At 42.8% G+C, this 20,611-nt stretch overlaps 1 protein-coding gene across 7 annotated transcripts in view; it reads right to left on the reverse strand.

Moving 5' to 3' along the window:
• Positions 1-3,542: 3,542 nt before the first annotated feature.
• The window catches only part of DIXDC1 (DIX domain containing 1), a gene marked incomplete at its 3' end in the record, with an annotated part of 67,032 nt that continues 49,963 nt past the window's right edge, over positions 3,543-20,611 (reverse strand). For 3 of the 7 annotated variants that reach the window (XM_079788759.1, XM_079788760.1, XM_079788758.1), the window contains 10 exons: positions 19,527-19,631; positions 19,106-19,159; positions 18,532-18,624; positions 18,383-18,454; positions 17,059-17,148; positions 16,557-16,718; positions 15,976-16,042; positions 9,411-9,516; positions 8,488-8,596; positions 3,546-6,939 (listed from right to left, as the gene is read on the reverse strand). In XM_079788759.1, coding sequence (XP_079644885.1) covers positions 6,859-6,939; positions 8,488-8,596; positions 9,411-9,516; positions 15,976-16,042; positions 16,557-16,718; positions 17,059-17,148; positions 18,383-18,454; positions 18,532-18,624; positions 19,106-19,159; positions 19,527-19,631 — 939 coding nt within the window. Of the gene's footprint in view, positions 6,940-8,487; positions 8,597-9,410; positions 9,517-15,975; positions 16,043-16,556; positions 16,719-17,058; positions 17,149-18,382; positions 18,455-18,531; positions 18,625-19,105; positions 19,160-19,526; positions 19,632-20,611 lie in introns of all 7 variants that reach the window. The other 4 variants (XM_079788756.1, XM_079788761.1, XM_079788762.1 and 1 more) reach the window with 4 other exon arrangements.

A 20,611-nucleotide genomic window follows, 5' to 3' on the forward strand; every position in this document is an offset into this window, starting at 1 on the left:
CTCCCCGAGCCACCGCCCGCCCGCCCCCCCCCCCCCCCAACCTTTCCTCTTTAGAGATGACGATGAGGCTTCAGTAGTATTTTAGCTCCAGAAATAAGCTAAACCAGCCATCGCTGATCTCAGAACCAGCAGCTTTGATTTTGTTTTTTTATTAATCCTCAGCTGAGGATATTTTTCCATTGATTTTCGTAGAGTGGAAGGGAGAAGGAGAGACAGAGAGAAACATTGATGTGAGAGAGACCCATTGATTGGTTGCCTCCTGCACACACCCCAACCAGGCACCAGGGCCAGGGGACCTGCAGCTGAGGTATGTGCCCTTGACTGGAATCAAACCCCGGACCCTTCAGTCCAAGGGCCGACTCTCTATCCACTGAGCCAATGCCCTGTGCCCACCAGTCAGTCAGTGAAGACCACAACCCTAAAAGGACACACCTGGAAAACTGCTTAATATTAACAAAAACAAGAAAAAACAAAAATATTCTATTAAGAGCTCTTGGGACCTCCCCTAAAATCTCCACCCTTAAAACCCCTAGGACAGAGGAACCATTGCACTCTCCCTCCTGGGAATACCCCCATGCCTTTCCCTAACCCTCTCCCCTCCCTGCCCTAGGCCTGCTACCATTAGCTTCCTCACTCCCAAGCTCTCAGGGCCCTTCCGTTACCTCCGTAGCTGGTTTTCTAAGCCCCTTTATTCTAGGAATTACTTCTACATCTGTGATTTACCCAATAAATGTTCTCTTACAGAGCCACACTGCCTGGGCTATGTGCCTGGGGCTGGGAGGAGTGTGGAGAAGGGAAAAGCTTGGGCGTGCTCCCGGGAGGAAGAGCACACTGGGTTCTCCATGCTAAGAATTTTAGAGGAGGTCCCATGAGAAGATTTCAATTAAATATTCAGTAGCTTTCCAGGTTTGTCCATTCAGCGTTGTGGTCTCCACTGATTGGCCAGCACCAGGGCAGGCGGGTCATTATTCCATGCAGCTGGTCCTGATGTCAGCCATGGCTGGTTTTGTTTATCTGGGCCTGGATGGTAAGAATGTTTGCTTAAATACTACAGAAGCCTCAATGTCATCTCTAAAGAGGAAAGGTCAGGGGCAGGCCTGGTCCCCCCAAATTGCCCTCCCCTGCAGGCCTGGTCCCCCGCAACTACCCTTCCCTGCAGGCCCGGTCGCCCCCAGCTTCCCTCCTCTGCCGGTCTGGTCACTCCTAACTGCCCTCCCCTGCAGGCTTGATCGCCCCCAACTGCCCTCCCCTGCTGGCCATCTTGTGGCAGCCATCTTGTGTCCACATGGGGGCAGAATCTTTGACCACATTGGGGCAGCCATCTTGTGTGTTGGAGTGATGGTCAATTTACATACTATTAGATAGGATAGAGGCCTGGTGCACAGGTGGGGGCCAGCTGGTTTGCCCTGAAGGGTGTCCCAGATCAGGGTGGGGGTTCCCTTGGGGCGTGGGGTGGCCTGGGCGAGGGGCCTGTGGTGGTTTGCAGGCCGGCCACGTCCCCGGCGACCTAAATGGAGGCCCTGGGATCTGGGATTTATTTATATTCTATAATTGAAACTTTGTAGCCTTGAGGAGGCCAGGGCAGGCCAGGAAGTTTGGCTTCCTCCATTGCCGGGGAAACCCAAGCCTCCTGCTCCCTCCATGGCCACAGCCATTTTTTGGGGGATTTATTTATCTTCTATAATTGAAACTTTGTAGCCTTGAGCGAAGGCCAGGGCCAGCCAGAGCGGGCAGAAAGCTTGGCCTCCTCCATCGCCAGGGAAACCCAAGCCTCCTGCTTGCTTAGTGGCCGGCCACCATCTTGGTTGGGTTAATTTGCATACTCGCTCCTGATTGGCTGGTGGTTGTGGCTGGTGGGTGTAGTGGAGTGATGGTTAATTTGCATGTTCTCTTTTATTGGTGTAGATATTTAAAAACAGAACAAAGAAGCATGAAACTGACTCAGCAAGGATGTGTTTTATTTTATTTATTTACTAAGGGCCCAGTGCATGAATTTGTGCACCTTGAAAGGAACTGTGGGCCAAGAAGCTGCAGTGGGCACAGGGGCAGGTCTCAGCCCATCCTCTGTGCCCCCACCCAGTCCCTCCCACCACAGCCACTGGTCCCCTGTCTGCTGGCAGCCCTGCTCCTGCTGCCACCGCTCCCACACACTGACAGCAGCGCTGGCCCCACTCTCACCCGCTGACAGTGCGGAGCGATTGGGGCCTGTGCCAGCAGCAGGTGTGAGCAGGACCGGCACTGTCAGCGGGTGCGAGTGGCGGCTGCTGCCCCGATCGCCCCTCAGGAGCAGAGGGAGGTGGAGAAGCCCTCAGGGGAAATCGGGGCCGACAGCCGCTGCTCACACCCGCTGAAGGCGCCAAGCGATTGGGAGCAGCACCAGGCGGGACTGCAGTGCGCGGGAGCAAAGAATTTTCAGTAACCACCAGAGGCTCGCCCTGATTACAGCAACCGGCGCCCCGCCTTGGTCTGGCACCCCGCTCACCTGGTCCACCATCCCACCGCAGCCGACACCCGCCATGTTCTACACGCTCCCCTGGTGGTCAGCGCATGTCATAGCGACCAGTTCGGCTGTTGGGTCTATTTGCATATTAGTCTTTTATTATATAGGATTTATTTTTTAAATATCTTTTTATTGATCCTACTGGGATCAAGCCTGCAACCAAGGTACATGCTCTTGATCAGAATCGAACCCAGGACCCTTCAGTTCCCAGGCCGACGCTCTATCCACTGAGCCAAACCAGCTAGGGCAAGAATGTGTTTTAAATAAACAACTCCTCACCCAAGGATATGTATTTTTTTAAAACTTAATGTTTAAAAAAACAGCATGTTTAGAGAAACAGCATCAATTGGGACCCAACTCAAACCCCAAACCTTTTGGTGCATGGGTCAACACTCCCACCAAGCAACCCAGCCACGGCTGAATTTACTTTTATTTTTTTAAATATATTTTATTGATTTTTTACAGAGAGGAAGGGAGAGGGATAGAGAGTTAGAAACATCGATGAGAGGGAAACATCGATCAGCTGCCTCCTGCACACCCCCTACTGGGGATGTGTCCGCAACCTAGGTATATGCCCTTGACCGGAATCGAACCTGGGACCTTTCAGTCCACAGGCCGATGCTCTATCCACTGAGCCAAACCGGTTAGGGCTGTATTTACTTTTGACAAGTATAGCTAAATCAGAGGAGGGCACAGGTCAAACAGTCCTGGGATAATAAGTTGACCCCAGAGATAGGCTAGGAATTCTTACATTCCTCAAATCAGTCCTGAGAGAATAGGTCTGAACTCCCCTAAACAGATTGGTAAAGGAATTTAAAGAAAAGGAAAACTCAAAACTAAAAAGGTTTGCACTCTTGAATTCTTATTTGTTTGCATATTTATAGTTTCAAAATAAGTGCTAAATCAATAAATTCTCCTTTATAATAATGTTTTGTGCTTACATTGGAAATACCAATAGTAAAATATCTGTAGCAATAAAGTAGTCCTTATCTCCACTCCTCAAGTAATGAGTAAACATGCTACCAGGGAGATCACTTGAGGAAATTTACTTTTACTAAATGTAAACTGCTTATTGATTCCTTTCAGTCAATAAACACAAGTGAAAATGATTAATAGTATTTGGTTTGCAAATTCCATTTTATTCATAGCTTGGTGTGTGTGTGTGTGTTTTTAATTAGTTCACAGATCTGGTATATACAGGCAGTTAAAACTGGTTATCACTTTGATAATCAGAAGCCTCTGTTATAACCATGGTCTTTGTGAAAACATTGTAAAACCGAGAGAATACATGGTAATCTCTTTGAAAGCAATGGTTGCAAACATCCATGTTTTTAAGAAAATATAATTTTACATATATATATTTAAGCAAGCTATACCTCTTACATAAATTCAGACAATAGAAGAAGTGTGCAATCATAATGTTTATTTTATAGGAAAAAGATAAAAATTATTGTGTCCTAAATGCTTTTTAAGTAATTTAGAGTCCTCTTGGATTGGATGTAGAGCATAAGATATTTTCCCTAATTTATAACCATCCTGGTCAAAAAGAGCTGAAAAGTTGGTCAGTAAGTAGGACTGTCATTTCCAAGTGAGTTTAATCTGAATTATTTAGGTACAAATTGTAAAGCGTTCCACTTTCAGCTAATTTAGGGAACTGACTAAGCACGGTATTCCGTTTTTAAATGAAAACTTTTAAAGGAATTGAGCTTTCGAATAGACTAGTTTGTATAAGAGGATCATTTAAAAATATCTAACAGGGTATAGAGATTATTTTATGAACTCTAAACATTCCAGTTCCTTAGATTTCTCAAAGAAAGAACTTCAGCAGTCGCAGGATGGACTGCCCCACACCGATAGGGGATGATACTTGAGTAAATCAAGAGACCTCCTAGAGTACAGCCGCAGTGTATCCAAAAGGAGACTATTCACACCAGCATGAATCAATGCACACTCCACCCCAGGTTTCTCTGTCTCTAGAAACTGGAATGAAGATTACCAACACATTTTACACAAGAATTATTGGAGTGACATCCTGTAACGGAGGTGCTTAGGGCATAAGAGATCGATGAGCTAAAGGGAAAAAATTATCTCATTTTCTCCCCTGAACTCAACTTCTGCTTTCTATGGAGGCACTAAGGCCATGCAGCGCCTTTTCCAAAGAACATAGAGATAAAAAAAACAAGAAAGCTAGAGAACTTTGAAATTTTGCTCTGATTTAATTTTCTCTGAAAAGGTAGATTCTACATGATGGTAAGAATGTTTGCTGAAAGAAAACTGACAAGTACAAACTGATTTAAGAGACAGACACTCAAGGTAAATTGTACTGGAAATACAGTAATGAATTTTGGCCTGATAACCCTCATGCTGTCTTATAGCAAAACACTAAAATCCATGCAACAGACAAATTAGTGACATTAGGACTTTTTCTCCGGACTTTCTGGGAAAAATAAACTGAGAATATACCGGGGTGCTTTCATAATGAATTATTCTTACTTATGACTGACTTTCCCAAGTTTTCACAGTCATTTCTGATGAGAAATCATCCTTCAATAGAAGACCAGGTAAACTTACATGAAGACATCAGGTGTCTTTTGATCTCCTGTCTGCTAGAAGAACTATCAAATAGATTATGTAAAACTAGCTCCACAACTATGACAGGTAGAACTGGAACAGGAGTTAGTTATCATTAGTATGCCTGTAATAAAATAAAGCTCATTCGGAAACCACGGGCTGATAAGAAGAGCCCATATAAAAGCTACTGGGTTCTCCAGACAATGGACACAGTATACAGAACGTGAGAATATACAGAACTCACACTCATTATAAAAATAGACATGGTTCTCAGACAAAAAAGCAAGTGAGTACAAAAGAATTCTCCAAACACATCCTTATAAAACAACAAAATGTCATCTCAGAACTCCAATGAGTGAGTAGTCTGTTGAAATGGCAGAAAAGGGAAGATGAACTAGAGACAGACAGGTCAAGAACCCAGAACTGACCTGCCCAACTCTCCTGGTTGGCAGTGTACATTGGTGGTCACAGGTAGACTGCTTTTGGAAGGCAAACCTCTCCCTCCCTCTCTCTCTCTCTCTCTCTCTCTCTCTCTCTCTCTCTCTCTCTCTCTCTCTCTCTCTCTCTCTCATGATGGCTGGTTGATAGTGTTTGATGAATGAATGAGAAAAACCCAAGTTATTGAGTAATCTCTAGAAATTTAACAATTTTCTTTTTTTAACTTTACACTTGACAATGTTACACATGAGAAAGGATTCTAGGTTTTTTCACCCAGAATCAGCCCTGCCATTTACAACTCATGCTCCATGCCCCATGGTTTCTATTGTGCCCTAAAGGATCAGCCTAGACTAAATATATGAGAAAATAACTCTGACCTTGAACTAAAGAAGGGCAGATCAGTAACTCATGCTCAATACTTCATAAACCACAAATACTGAAATGAATGGTCTGTCTCCTTTTAATTGCAAAGGAGATGCCATGAGCTAAAGAAAGTCATGAGAGAAAGAAAGTCAAGAAGATATGGGTAGCAGCACCTTTCCATACCCGCCTGGATTTTTAAGGAGACTTTCACTCCTTATTCCTTTCAAATATAAAATTCATCAGTTGGAAGGGGAAAAAATGGCTCTAACGTTGAAGAGTCCCCAGAGAAAACTAGCAGTACATGGACTATGCCCTGTGGGCTAAAGGACAAGTTGCAGATCCAGTTAAGACACAAGAGGCAGCCCGAGGTCTTACTTAATTATGGTTTTAGCACAGTTTAGCACAAATATGGGCAGCCCTTTTTCCATCCAACTAACAATTCAGTACCATCCATGTCCAGTCCAAAAGATTCCTGAAGAGTGGCTTTCATCTTTGGTACCACTCCATGAGTTATTCTTGGTTTGTAATAGCTGCAAAGAAGCAAAAAAGCTGGTATCTTTGCCTTGTCTGTGAGTACAATTGCTGGACTCTGATTGCTGCAACCACTGAGGCCAATTGAAATAACAGCAGAGCGAGGCATCCAATTCCTAGGTTCCAGATAGTAGCAGCCATGCCCCTACAGGAGCAAGATCGTCCATCCTATTGGTTAAGGCCTTCGGTTTGTTGTCCTCAGAGTAGAATAAAATACTGTGTTCCCACGGACAAGGAACTCCAGATGAATTCATGGTCTACATTTGGACAGGGATTCTAAGTACCACATACACCAGGCACAGAAACGACTGGCCTGTGGCTGTCACACTTGGAGAAGCTTCTATTTTGGCAGCAAGAACTAGAAACTTTGTAGGGTATTCTAGTTTTAGTTCTCGTTCCTGAGTGAAGCAGCCAGGGCATGCCAAGTTCCACCAGTCCAAATCTGATACTTAGAATTAATTCTCCCCGCGGTCTTCTTCTACCCAGGCTACAATTTTCCCTTCCCATCCAGGGATAGCATCATCATCATGGAAAACCTAGAGAAAGAAAAAAAGCCATAATGAAAAAAGAACAGTAAGATAGGAAGTCTCACTAAACAACTGCTGCTGATAAAAATAAGACCTCAAATATAAAGGATAAGAAAGCATAGAGGACCCCTGGCCAGTGTTTCTCAGTGGTTAGAGTGTTGACCTGCACACCAAAGGGTCGTGGGTTTGATTCTCAGTCAAGGGCATGTACCTGGGTTGCAGGTTTGATCCCAAGCTTGGTCGGGGTGCATGCAGGAGGCAACGAATCGATGTGTCTCTCACATCAATGTCTGTCTCTCTCTCTCCTCCCTCCCCAACTCTCTAAAAATTAATGGAAAAAATACCCTCAGATGAGGAATAACAAAAAAAAAAGTGTAGAGGAAAGCTTTGAGTTTGAGAGTTAGAGTCTATGTCCCTTTGGTTTTGTCCCTAAAGTTATAACGGGTAAAAAAAAATTATATATATAATTACTTAGTCTTAGTTCCACATGTATAAAATGGTAAGAGCATCCCTAACACTACTTTGCTCATAGAAATATATAAGAATTCATAAATTAGGAACCATATAGTACATTAGGCTTCTTAGGAGGAAGCAGCAGTATAAACATTAAAACAAGAATGGGGGAAAAATTGGTCAGAAAGAAGAATCTTAACGTGTTTGCATGCAGTTCTTTTCACTCATTCATTCAATTCATTTACTGAGCCACTAATCGAACAGGGTTATTAAAGCACTTCAGTGAGGCCCTAGCAAGTTTGGCTCAGTGGATAAAGCATTGGCCTGCAGACTGAAGAGTCCCAGGTTGGATTCCAGTCAAGGACACATGCCCGGGTTGCAGGCTCAATCCCCAGTAGGGGGCGTGCAGAAGGCAGCCGATCAATGATGTTTCTATCTCTCCCTCTCCATTCCTATCTGAAATCAATAAAAATATATTTTAAAAAAACATTTCAATGAGGAACTAGTTACAAAATAAAATACTGGCTTTCCCAACCCTCTTCATTCTATAACTACAATGAAAGCACTTATACTACTCCATAACCTAGAATTCTTTTCCACAAGAAAGTCTATTTTTAGCAGATGGACTATAAAGAGGAGCATAGGCTAAGACAATAATCAAGGAGTTAAGAATAAGTACAGTTGACTTTTCAGAAGTTCCTCACTTTCATATCTGAGAAAGTACCACCACTATTTACAGTTCCATATTCTTGCCTATTTCTTTATTTTGCTCTACATAGGAAGCAGAAGGTTTTCTAAGATTTGACTAAGGGAACCCCAAAGCCAAGCTTTTGTTCAATCGAAGGTCCTTTATTTTTCTTAAAATAAAAATTCTATACAAGTTTGGTCAAAATAATTAAGTCCTTGAAGTAAAGAAGCTATCAACTTCTTGTGCCACTCCTTGACCTTCTCAGTCTAGAGTAGTCAGACTGGTCTGAGGCTTTGGGAAGTTCCTATGACCTGGTTAGGGAACTCAGGTACTTATGGATACTAGTCCTTGAGTAGAAGCCTTTGGGGTTCAGGAATGACCAATAATACCACCCAGACTCCCCAAGAAGACTGTACCTCCTCTTTAACAGTGCCAAACTCAGGATCCAGCGCTTTGAAGTGATACCGGTGATTCCCTTCTCGGTCAATAGCTGCTTTAAAATCCTTCAGTGTCACCTCCCCCAGCCTGCAACAAATAGAGCTCTAAAATAGGCTGTTTATCAACAGGTTGGAAAGATAAGGCTAGCTTTGAACCCAGGCCCCTGCCAAAGTCTCCTGAGGCAGAAATAGCTTGGTTTTGTTAGGTCACTGCCCCTTATAACCCAGATGATTCTACAAAGCAGAGGTTAGGGAGCCAGTCACCATTAGGGAATAAAAATGGCATTACAAATGGGGTGATCTGCGAGTTTAAAATAGATTTATTCAGCAACAGCCACATCACTCTTTTCCTTTTCTCTGGATAAAAGACATAAGGTCTCTAAAATCTAATTTGTTGAACTCCCTTCTAACCCAGACCAAGTAAAAGCAGACTCTCTAAGAAAGAGAAATCCTGTCACTTTTCTCAGTAGTTGGTTCCACAGCTTAAATATTTATTTCAGAGCCTTTAACCTTAGAAGGGAGTATATTGGCCCAGAGTTTGAAGTTTCTTTTAATATGATTTCTCAATACAGTAGTTGTAGTCATCAAATAGTAACAAAGATCAATGACAGCAATCCATGGCTATCAGCAGGAACTATTATGAGCACTTAAACTATTTCCTAACTTGAAGCCTCTTTGCATATCAAGATTGGAAGCATATTTGTTGTATCTGTGCCTAGCAGATCATGACCTGTCCCTTGTAATGCCCTGGTAAAGCTGAAACCAGAAGCTCTAGGTCCTGTGCTCTCCTCACTACACCATAAGCTTCTCCAACACCTCTTAGCTGGTTAGATGGATGGGCAGTAACTAATGATTCTGCCTTCCTGCCCTTTTAAAAAGAGAAATAGATCCAAGAATCTTACCTCTTTGGTATATTGACCATGAAGGGTGTAAGTGAGCGGTCAGTGAAATAGAGCACTTTAGTGCAGGTGCTGCTGACAGTTGGAGAGCTCTGTGAGTGAGGCAAGGCTGCAATCAGAGAGACTGGTCAGAACGTTCAACTTGCACCCAACCACCCCTCATTTCCAGTTTTTTAAAATGTCCCAGGAGGGCAGCAGGGGGGTGGAGAAGAGATTAACCAAAGAATTTATATGCACATATGCATAACCATGGACAGACAACAAGTGAAAGACTTGGGGGGCGGGGGGGAGAGGGATCAATAGGGGAAAAAGCGGGACATTTGTAAAACTTTCAACAATAAAGATAAATTTTTTTTAAATGTCCCAGGAGGATGAAGCTGCCTGAGGTCACAGAACACTTTTCTTTCCACACCCTTGCCAAACACCAAGTCCACAGGGTGTGTCCCACAGGAAGTCACCACTAGGGCCACAAAGACAAGAAGTGCTTTGGATATGGACACTATCACCAAGACCATCATTTCTTATCCATTCTAGGTATTTCTAGCAGGGAAATAGCAACTGTTCTGACAGGTATTGTTGCTAAGAGTCAAAGAGGCCAGAGAAGCCCAGCAACATTTCCGCTAGGGCAGAGTGGACACAGCAGGAGCTGCAGACACTGCCAACACTTCAGTTTTGGAGGTCTGTGGTAGAGAATGCTCATGCAATTCATGAAATGGGAAATGAATAGGAACAGGAACCATAGGAGCAAAATAACCTTAGAAACTCAGATGGCAAGGGAGCCTCATGCTTCCAGTCTAAGAAGACCTACCTTATCCCTTAGCTACAGGGGATCTGTATGTGTTGGCCCATGGTTTTTAACTCAGTTCTCTTGATCCACATCTTGTCTCTACCCTTTGTATAGGTACTTATGTAAAATTTTTATTTAGTTTTAAAATAAATTTGTATTGTGTGTTTTTTTTTTTTTAGAATTTTAAAAATTTGATTTTAGAGGGGAGGGGGAGAGAGAAACATCAATGTGAGAGAGAAACATTGATTGGTAGGTTCTCTGACCAGAATGAACTGCAACCTGGGTATGTGCCCTGACTGGAAATAGAACCCACCACCTTCTGGTGTACAATGATGCTTCAACCAATTGACCCACACCAACCAGGACTGGAAACTTTTTATTAATGAGTACTTGTGATTATGACTTTAAGAGAACAGGAAGAGCCCTAGCTGGGTTGGCTCGGTGGATAGAGCGTTGGCCTGCGGACTGAAGGGTCCCAGGTTCGATTCCGGTCAAGGGCACATACCTTGGTTGCAGGCTTGATCCCCAGTAGGGGGCGTGCAGGAGGCAGCCGATCAATGATTCTCTCTCATCATTGATGTTTCTATCTCTCTCTCCCTCTCCTTTCCTCTCTGAAATCAATAAAAAAATATTTTTAAAAAATAAAAAATTAAGAGAACAGGAGGGAAGACCAATCAGAAACTTTTATCATAAGAACAAAAAAATAATAAAGTGTCATTAAAAATCTGTCCTGTGCCCTAGTTGGTGTTGATCAGTGTTCAGAGCATTGGCTGGCACACCAAAGGGTCATGAGTTCGATTCCGGTCACGGGCATGGGTTTCAGGTTGGATCCCTGCTCTGGTCAGGGAATGTGTGGGAGACAACTGATTGATGTGTCTCTCTCACATCAATGCCTCTGTCTCTCTCTCTCTCTCTTTCTCTTTTTCCCTCTCTCTCTTCCACTCTAAAAAAAAAAAAACAAAAAAACAATGGAAAAATATATCCTCAGGTGAGGATTAATAAAAATTTAAAAATCTGTCCTTGAAATTCCATCTACATATATTTTCTTCTTAACTTTTTCTAGACATTGGTCCCATTCAAACTGGCAGCCAAAGGAGAGCATTTCTAGGAAGGGGTTTCAAATAAAGGAGACTGTGAGGGAAGAATTAATACAGGGGAAAACAAGGGAATATTCACTCTTTGTATAGTAATCACAGTTTTCAGAATTTTTCTTTAAAGAATGCCAATTATTAAAACTATATGCCATGATGCTCCTTGGACTCTAGCACCTAAAATATTCACTTAAATCACTAAATTTTATTATTGATTGATTGATTGATTCATTCATTCATTCATTCAACAAACATTTATTGTACACTTACCATGTGCTAAATTTCAGAAATATAGAATCAACCATATGTGGTCTCTGACCTCAAAGAGTTTATAATCTAGTATGGATGACAAATATGGACATAAATAATTACACTGAAATCAGACTTGTGCAAACTGCACAGGAGGACTGAAGATGGAGTGGTTAATTCCACCTGGAAGAGGTCAAAAGGCCCCATAAAGCGCTTAAAAAATCATCAGATAGAGAAGTCGAAAAGGGCATTCCAAGAGGGAAGGATACATGTAAATGCATGGAATGTGATCATGTATGTTAAAAATTAAAAGTTAACTAGTAAGGCTGGAGCACAAGGAATACATTGGGAAGTTGTGGAAGATGAGAATAATAAAATAGGCAGGGGACATATCACAAGGGCTCTGCCAGCACAAAACATTTAGACATTAGTCGTAAGCTCTGGGAGATACTAAAAAAGAGTGACACGATCAGACAGGCATTTACTAGTAGAAAGGCCAATCTAGCAGCAAAGTAAAGTATAAGTTGGATGGGAGAAACTCTGGAAACCAGTAATCCCATTAACAGGCAATTAAAAACAATCTGAAAGATGAGGAAGGGCAAGATGGGGTCAGAGAAGAGATAGATTTGAGGAACCTTTCTTTTTAATTTTTTAAAAATATATTTTCATTGATTTCAGAGAGGAAGGAAGAGGGAGAGATAGAAACATCAATGATGAGAGAGAATCATTGATTGGCTGCCTCCTGCATGCCCCCTATTGGGGATCAAGCCCGCAACCTGAGCATATGCCCTTGACGGGAATCAAACCTGGGACCCTTCAGTCCGAAGGCTGAAGCTCTATCCACTGAATCAAACCGGCTAAGGCAGATTTGAGGGACTTTTAGAAGGTAAAAGTCTTGGTACTTGGGATATAGTTGAATGTTGGGGATGAAAGGGGAATAAAAATAGTTTTATAGTCTGGGGGGAAAAAGATGCATGGCAGTATTCCATTGTGTAAATGTACCACATCTTTTTTATCCATTCATCTACTAATGGGCACTGGGGCTCTTTCCAGATCTTGGCTATTGTAAATAACATAGCAGTGAATACAGGGGTGCATATATTCTTTCTGACTACGTGGCTGTAAAGGAGAAGGAACTTTGTGACAGCATGGATGGACATGGAGATTATTATGCTAAGCAAAATAAGCCAGTCAGAGAAAGACAAGTACCATATTATCTCATATGTGGAATCTAATGAACAAAATAGGACTAGAGCATGGATACATGAAACAGACCGGCAGATCTCAGAGGGGAGGGGGAATGGAAGAGATTAGCCCAAGAACATATATGCATAGCCCATGGACATCAACAATGAGGCGAAGGCCGGGAGGAGGAGGGGTGAAAGAGGATAGAGGTGGGGGGAAATGGAGGACATCTGTAATACTGTCAACAATTAAAATAAAAAAAGATGCATGATAGTACTATTAACTAATATAGGGATAGAGAGGTGAGTTATGTCATACTTTAAAATGTTTATTGGTTGCCTATTATGTATCAAATACCAGAGATGCAAAAATAAATTAGATCCAATCCCCATCTTTAAGGAGCTCAAAGTCTAGTGGGGTGAAATAGCAAAACAGTTACAATATAATAGAATGTGAAAATAATATTGCCATGTACTGAATTATGCCCTTCCCAAATTCATATATTGAAACCATAAACCCTAGTGCGACGGTATTATAGACAGGGTCTTTAAGGACGGATTAAAGTTAACGGAGGTTATAAGAGTGGAGCCCTGATCCCATAGAACTGGTGCCTTTATAAGAAGAAGAACAGACATCAGAGCTCTCTCTCCATCATGTGAGGACACAGCAAGAAGGTAGCCATCTGCAAGCCAGGAAGAGAGCTCCCCCTCACCAAAACTTGGCCATGCTGGCACCCTGATCTTGGGACTTACAGCCTGCAGAACTGTGAGAAAATAAACTCCTGTTTTTTAAGTCACTCAGTCCATGGTGTTTTGTTATGGCAGCCCAAGTTAATACAAATGTTACGGACACATTCTGGGTGAATTTCAAGGAAAGGGTAATCATGATGTCAAATGCCACACAGAGGCATAGTAACTAAAAATAGGTTTAGTAAATAGGTCATCAATACATTAGAGAGCAGTTTGAGTTGATTGGTAAAGAAAACTGAGTTGGATTACAGACTTTCCTAGTGAAAACGAAAGAGAGTAATGAGGGAGAACAAGCCTTACACAACATTAAATCATGATAAAATAATGGTTACTTCAGTGTGAAATTACATAAAAAGCATGTACAAAAAACTCAAATAAAAGACCCCAAAACAAATCTTTGTGCATGTGTGTGTATAAATTTAATACATAACTTTAAAAGGCATCACAGATCAATTTTAGTTTTTAAGTTCATGATCACTTGGAGTTAATTTTTGTATATGGCATGAGGTATGTGTCAAGACTGTTTTTATGTGGGTCTTTAATTACTCCAGGACCATGTGTTGAAAAGCCTATCCTTCTGTGTTGTTGTTTTTTTCTGGTCGGGTAACCTAAACCTTCATTCCTTTGCCATTGACTAGCCCTTTCATAGCTACTGAAAATCTACTGGCCAAATATTTCTGAACTCTCTATTTTGTTCCACTAATCCATGTGTCTATGCATTCACCTAGACCAGTGATGGGCAACCTTTTGAGCTTGGTGTGTCAAACTTCGCCAAAAAACTGAGCATAACTCGGGTAGTGTGTCACTTTGAGGAAAAAACACTATTTCGCAAATGTTTCATCCTCAGGAGCAGCAAATGTTTCATCCTCGGCATGCGGCCGCCTCAGCGGCCACGTGTCATCAGAAATGGCTACGCGTGTCAGTGCTGACACGCGTGTCATAGGTTCGCCATCACTGACCTATACTGTACTATTTAGTTTTGAAATCAGATAGTGTGGTCATCCAAATACTTTGTTCATCTTTCTCAACTTTTTCTGTGTGGCTATTCCTTTTTTTTTTTTTAAATAATTCTTTATTGTTGAAAGTATTATATATGTCACCCCCTCCAGCCTGTGTGGCTATTTAAATCCCTTTATTGTTCCATATAAATTTTAGGATCAGCTTGTTTATATCTACAAAAGGATTTTCATTGGAATATGATTGAAGCTATAGATTATTTGGGGAGAACGGATCAATATTGAGTACTCTAATCAATAAACATGGTATATCTTCCCATTTCTTTATATGTTCTTTGATTTATTTCATCTGTGTTCTACAGTTTTCTTTTTTAAAATATATTTTTATTGATTTCAGAGAGGAAGGGAGAGGGAGAGATAGAAACATCAATGATGAGAGAGAAACACTGATCACCTGCCTCCTGCATGCCCCCCACTGGGGAGCCCGCAACCCAAGCATGTGCTCTGACTGCAAATCGAACTGTGACCTTCTGCTTCATAGGTCGAGGCTCAACCACTGAGCCACGCTGGCCAGGGTTTCATGTTTCTTTTTTGTTGTTGTTAATATTTTTTCATTGATCTTTTATAGAGAGTGGAAGAGAGAGGGAAGGATAGTGAGAAACATCAATGCGAGAAAAACACATTGATTGGTTGCCTCCTGCATGCGGGAGGAGCCTGAACCAAGGTATGTGCCCTTGACAGGAATAGAACCCAGACCCTTTGGTCTGCAGGCCAACGCTCTAACCACTAGGAAACACTGGCCAGGACATACTTTAGGTTTTGTTTATTATTTTCTTAATTGTATATGTGGCATACAAAACTGGTTATGGTTAGCTTTACAGTATTTGGTTTTTGAAAATTATTTACATACTTTTATATTGTGTCTGGGTAAATTATAAAAGATAAGAAAATGTGGAAGTTATTAAATCAAAAGGTAAGATATAGAGTAAAACAGAAATTATGAGGCAGGGTAGATTTCCAACATGTTGGAATGAACAGGGGGGAAAATGTAATGAGTAGGCATAGAGCAAGTAAAAAATACGACCTAGCCATGACCACTAGATGGCGCAATGATTTTGCAGGACTTAAACGGAATGACAAGCACTCAAAGTTTTAAGGAAAATCCCCCCCCCTCCCCCCCCAAATCAACCTTCTTGCTCCTAGGAAGAACTGGAATTTTCTGTGCTATTTGGGTTGTAGGATGATTTGTGTATGTTTTTGTTGTCTTAAATTTTGATTTTTTTTGTTAAATGTTTTAAGCTTGTAGTATTTCCCAAAGATATTTTAGCCTCTCTGAGTCAATAGAACATGGTTAAATAAATGGTGCTTGAAATGATAGAGGTGATGATGATGGTATCTTCATAGTCCTAGAAATAACTCTATACTAACTAGTATTGCTACAGAAACAACACATTATGAAAGTGAAATTATATAAGAAAAATTCGATCCACAAAATACTAATGTCTGATCTAATATTCCAGGAGACCTTACTGAGCAATAATGAGCACTTACTGGAATTAGGAGGCCAGGACTCCTGGTATTCACTACCTGCTTGAGTTCTGGGTGACTTTCCCCGAACCTGGAGAGCCACACAAAAATCACAAGAATTATGATCAACGGGAGAACTTAACCAAGAAATTTAAATTTAAAAAGTGTGCCTAAAATATACTCTTTCTACCATTTGCCTAAAATATACATCTGCTTCCACAGTGTATAAAACTGTACATATTTATTCTAACAATAATAATGCACATTTATAAAAGGGTTTCTAATTTTCAGGCATTTTTCCATATACTTCCTCATCTAATGCGAGCTCATTCAGGGGGGAGGGGAAGGGAAATAAGCAGTAGAGAGAGCCGTGGGGCCAAGCACCACAATTCCTTAGACAGTTAAACAGTTGCTAGGAATGAGCGTTATCATGAAGTCCCTCCTTGGATTGTCAAACCATGATGAAGAGGAAAACCAAAGAGAAAAGCAGCTCTAACCTTCAGCAGGGTCTCCTCCTTTAGCACTGCCTTCCTCTAGATTAAAATGGATAAAATTAAGCTTCTTCGGGAGCTTGCCTAAGAGAAACAGCATAGAACGGGGATTACCCTTTTTTCTTGCTTTTTCTGGGTCTCCATGACATGCAGGCGCTCCATGAGGCTGGAGATGCCCTGCTCCAGGCTGTCGATGGTGTGGTGCTGAGGGTCGTGGCCGCTGAAGCTGTTGCGCAGGCTGCGGAGAGCATCTCGAACGAGCTGCAGGTCGCTGGTCTGTGGGCGAGAGTGAGGTGCTGCTGGCATGCTGCGGTATCATGTCCTTAACTACCCCGGCCACTGGGCTTAGGAAGACATAGGGGAGAAATTTCCAGGATAGATCTTTTATTTTTGAGGGAGGAGGTGTGGGTTATAGGAAATGTTCCTCCACAGAAGCAGGCCTGCTGTTTCCCACCAGTTCTTCATTTCGAATAACAAGTGCCTCAGATCTTTACACACCCAGCAGATGCAAGAATAGGGAAGTGGGGTATAAAAGGCGAGTCCACTGGTGATGGCTAAGGTGCTCTTCTGGTTTCAGCTGGAGTGGCAGGTCTGTACTCAAATCTTAAGAACCTACCCCTCTAGGAGTGATTGAAGCAGCTCCTTTTCCTGCCACGGGAGGGAGAAAACCATTGCTTTGAGAGCTGTGACTGTTGTAATTGGTCACCTACAGCAGCAAGAAGAAATGATGCCTGTTATGAGAGAATTCCAAACCAAGATGTCCTTACTTTTCTTCTTTACATTTATCACTTCCTGACATAGTTTGTAATTACATATCTGTTTCATATCTCTCTCTATTAGAATGTATAGGGCCTTTTCCCCCTTTGTTCATCGCTACATCCCCTGTATTTGACCCTTCCTAGGCACTGTTGAATGTAGAATAAACAAAAGGGAAATCTCAGCTGGGAAGCCCCCAACCTGCACTCTGCCTGGCCACTGGAGGGCCTGAGAATGCTGCTACAGCACCTCCGGCCTTTGCTTCAGTAATTTAAAAATAAAAACAATGACTAACTTTTCTTTTCTTTTCCCTCCCTTCCTTCCTCCCTTCCTTCCTCCCTTCCTTCCTCCCTTCCTTCCTTCCTTCCTTCCTTCCTTCCTTCCTTCCTCCCTCCCTCCCTCCCTCCCTCCCTCCCTCCTCCCTCCTTTCCTTCCTTCCTGAAATATCTTTTTATTGATGTCAGAGAGAGAGGAAGGAAGAGGGAGAGAGGATAGAAACATCAATGATAAGAATCATTGATCAAAAAAAAAAAAAAAGAATCATTGATCAGCTTCCTCCTGCATGCCCCCTACTGGGGATCGAGCCAGCAACCTGGGCATGTGCCCTGACTGGGAATTGAACCGTGACCTCCTGGTTCATGGGTCGAAGCTTAACTACTGAGCCACACCAACCACGTAATGACTAACTTTTCTTGATCCTGATTCTGAGCCAGGTGGATCTACCAGGACTGTTTAGTCATCTACCTGGATTATTTTTTTAATTTAAATTCTTTATTATTGAAAGTATATTCTCCTTTTTTCCCCCATTGACCTCTCTCCGGACACTCCCACCCCCCATACCTGGGTTATTTTATGTATTTTTCATAATGGCAGAGAGGGCCACTATTACTTCCATTTTCCAGATAAGCCTTATTTCTAAGGTTCAGAAGCTAAGCAAATTAAAGTCACACAATGGTCAAAAGTGGTAAAGATGTACCAATGTTACACCAATAAATTTAATTTTAAAAAGTGGTAAAGATGTATCTGACACCAGATTTTCTTACCCTGGAATCTGTATTCATAACCCCCTCACCAAATAACCTCCTAAAAAACTGACCTGTGGCTTTGGTTCAGTCCTGACTCAGAAACAAAACCCTCTCTTTGCCCTTGTAAATGTGGGAGGGAGACCCCAAGTTGGAGGTTACCTCATCTGCCTCTCTTTTCATACAGTGAGCCAAAAGGACATCTTTGTGTTCTAGCTCCCGCTCTAGATCCACCTGCAAACCAGAGGCTAAGTCAGGAAAGCATTTCTTCAGGCCACGGGGACAGGAAGTCCGTGCTGAAGATGCCCCACCTGCTGGTAACTGGCCTCAGAGAGTTTCCGGAGTGCTTCTTCCAGCTTGGCCTGGTGATGCTGAAGGAGGCGGTCCTTCTGCCCCAGCTCCTTCTGCAATGGAGAGAGAGCTTCCAGACGTGGCAAAGTCAAGAACATCGAACACTTCACCCTTTGCGATGCAACTTCCACCGGAGGAAAGCAGAGCCTTGGGGGAGCGGTGCTTTCCTCCAGCTACACCCGGAAGACATCGCACCCCACAGCAGTCTTCCATAGCGCAAAGGGTTCTTGGAGGGGTAAGGAGGAAGGGAACTACTGTGTGTAGAAGGACCACTACATGCTATCCATGCTAGTTAGATAGGAAGGTTAAGACTGAACTGAAGTTTCCACACTCCTAGTTCTGCGCTCCTTCTCCTAGCCATGCTCTCTATCTTTAGGGTTAGGGTTAGTGAACAAGGGAACACAGAAAAGGATTTCCTTGCCTAAAGCAAGGATGAGAACAGAGTACTTAAGTGATCTTTGAACAACAGCAACATGGGCTGTTCATAAAACAAGGTCAGATGGAAATTATTTCCAAACTGACGTTCATTCTTACTTTATATTCTCCCAGGAGCCGGTTCCTCTCATCTAGCTTCCTCTGCAGATCCACCTGCAAGAAGGATAAGAAAGCATTAATGGCATGGAGGTATTGTCTGCCAAGCCCAGCAGGAAAATAGCTATTTAGTAACCACAGTTCATGTGAGAAGCAGAGAGGGCATGACTGTGGTCAAAACACACAGCTGCTCTCCGTGTCTTTACACAGACTGTGGAAGCACAGGGTAGCCTCCGTGTCGCGGTGTCCTCAACGCGAAGGGCTTGAGGCCAGTGTGTTGGAGACTCTCCCTTGGGAACAGACTCAAGTCTAACAGGAAATAAAATAACTGCAGACACTGAGAGCGGACAACCTGAAATTAAGAGGTTAGGACAGCAGACCTAATTGGGGTTCAGTGAAGTCAGAGTTCATTCATTTAACTCACATTCTGGTTGTGTAGCTCATCTTTGTCCATATTTGCCCGTAGTAGTTCTTGTTTGAGCTGAAGAACAGATGTGTCCTGCTGAGTCAACCTCTGCTGCAAGGCATCCTGGGGGGGCGGGAGGGGAGCTAATTACTGTGGTCCCAATTAATCAACCAGCCAGTTACTACTAAGTGTTATTAAACCCCTCACTGTGTATCCCGCATTAGTTCTGGCAACGCAGGTGGGAGTGACTTTAGGGATTGCCACAGGAGATAAGCAGGGTTTTCTGCCCCTTCCAGGACAGTGGCATCTACAGGACAATCCTATCCATTGTCCTACCAAACTACACGAAACCTGATTTTTCCTTCACTTAGTACTCACCACTACCCTCTACTTCATTCCTGACAGGGTGGTGTCCTAGAGAGAGGTCTTGGGGAATAAAAAGACTTAGATTCAAATTACAAGTTCACCACTTACTTTTGTGACAGTGACCTTGGACTATGCACTATCCTTCCTCCCACCCTGGCTTTCTCATCTATATCCTGGGCATATAAATACTCAGTCTTCCTCTCTGCCAACGCCCTATTTCCTAGAAGGCTGGGACCTGTTTCTGCCTGCCACCCTATTCATCCAGAATCCCTGAGGTCCCTCCTCCTGCCTCCCAGAGCCCTGCACCTGCTGGGGGCTTCCATGCCTAATCTGGGCCAGGCCTGGGAATATACATATTTCCATGCTCAGAACTGTTCTTGGACTATGGTTCCTCCTCCCATATCCTAGAACAGGGGTCCTCAAACTTTTTAGACAGGGGCCAGTTCACTGTCCCTCAGACCGTTGGAGGGCCGGACTATAGTTTAAAAAAAACTATGAACAAATTCCTATGCACACTGCACATATCTTATTTTGAAGTAAAAAAATAAAACGGCAAAAACGCCCGCATGTGGCCCGCGGGCCGTAGTTTGAGGATGCCTGGACTAGAACCTTACCAACTTTAGGCTATCTTTCTCTCAGCTTGGACACTCTTGGTTTCTCCCATGCTTAAGAAAAGGTGAGTTATACATACTTACTTAAAAGGGTCATTCCTCCAACCACTGTGACCTCCAATGGAA

Source organism: Cnephaeus nilssonii, assembly GCF_951640355.1.
Source record: "Cnephaeus nilssonii genome assembly, chromosome: 13".
Lineage (NCBI taxonomy): Eukaryota > Metazoa > Chordata > Mammalia > Chiroptera > Vespertilionidae > Cnephaeus > Cnephaeus nilssonii.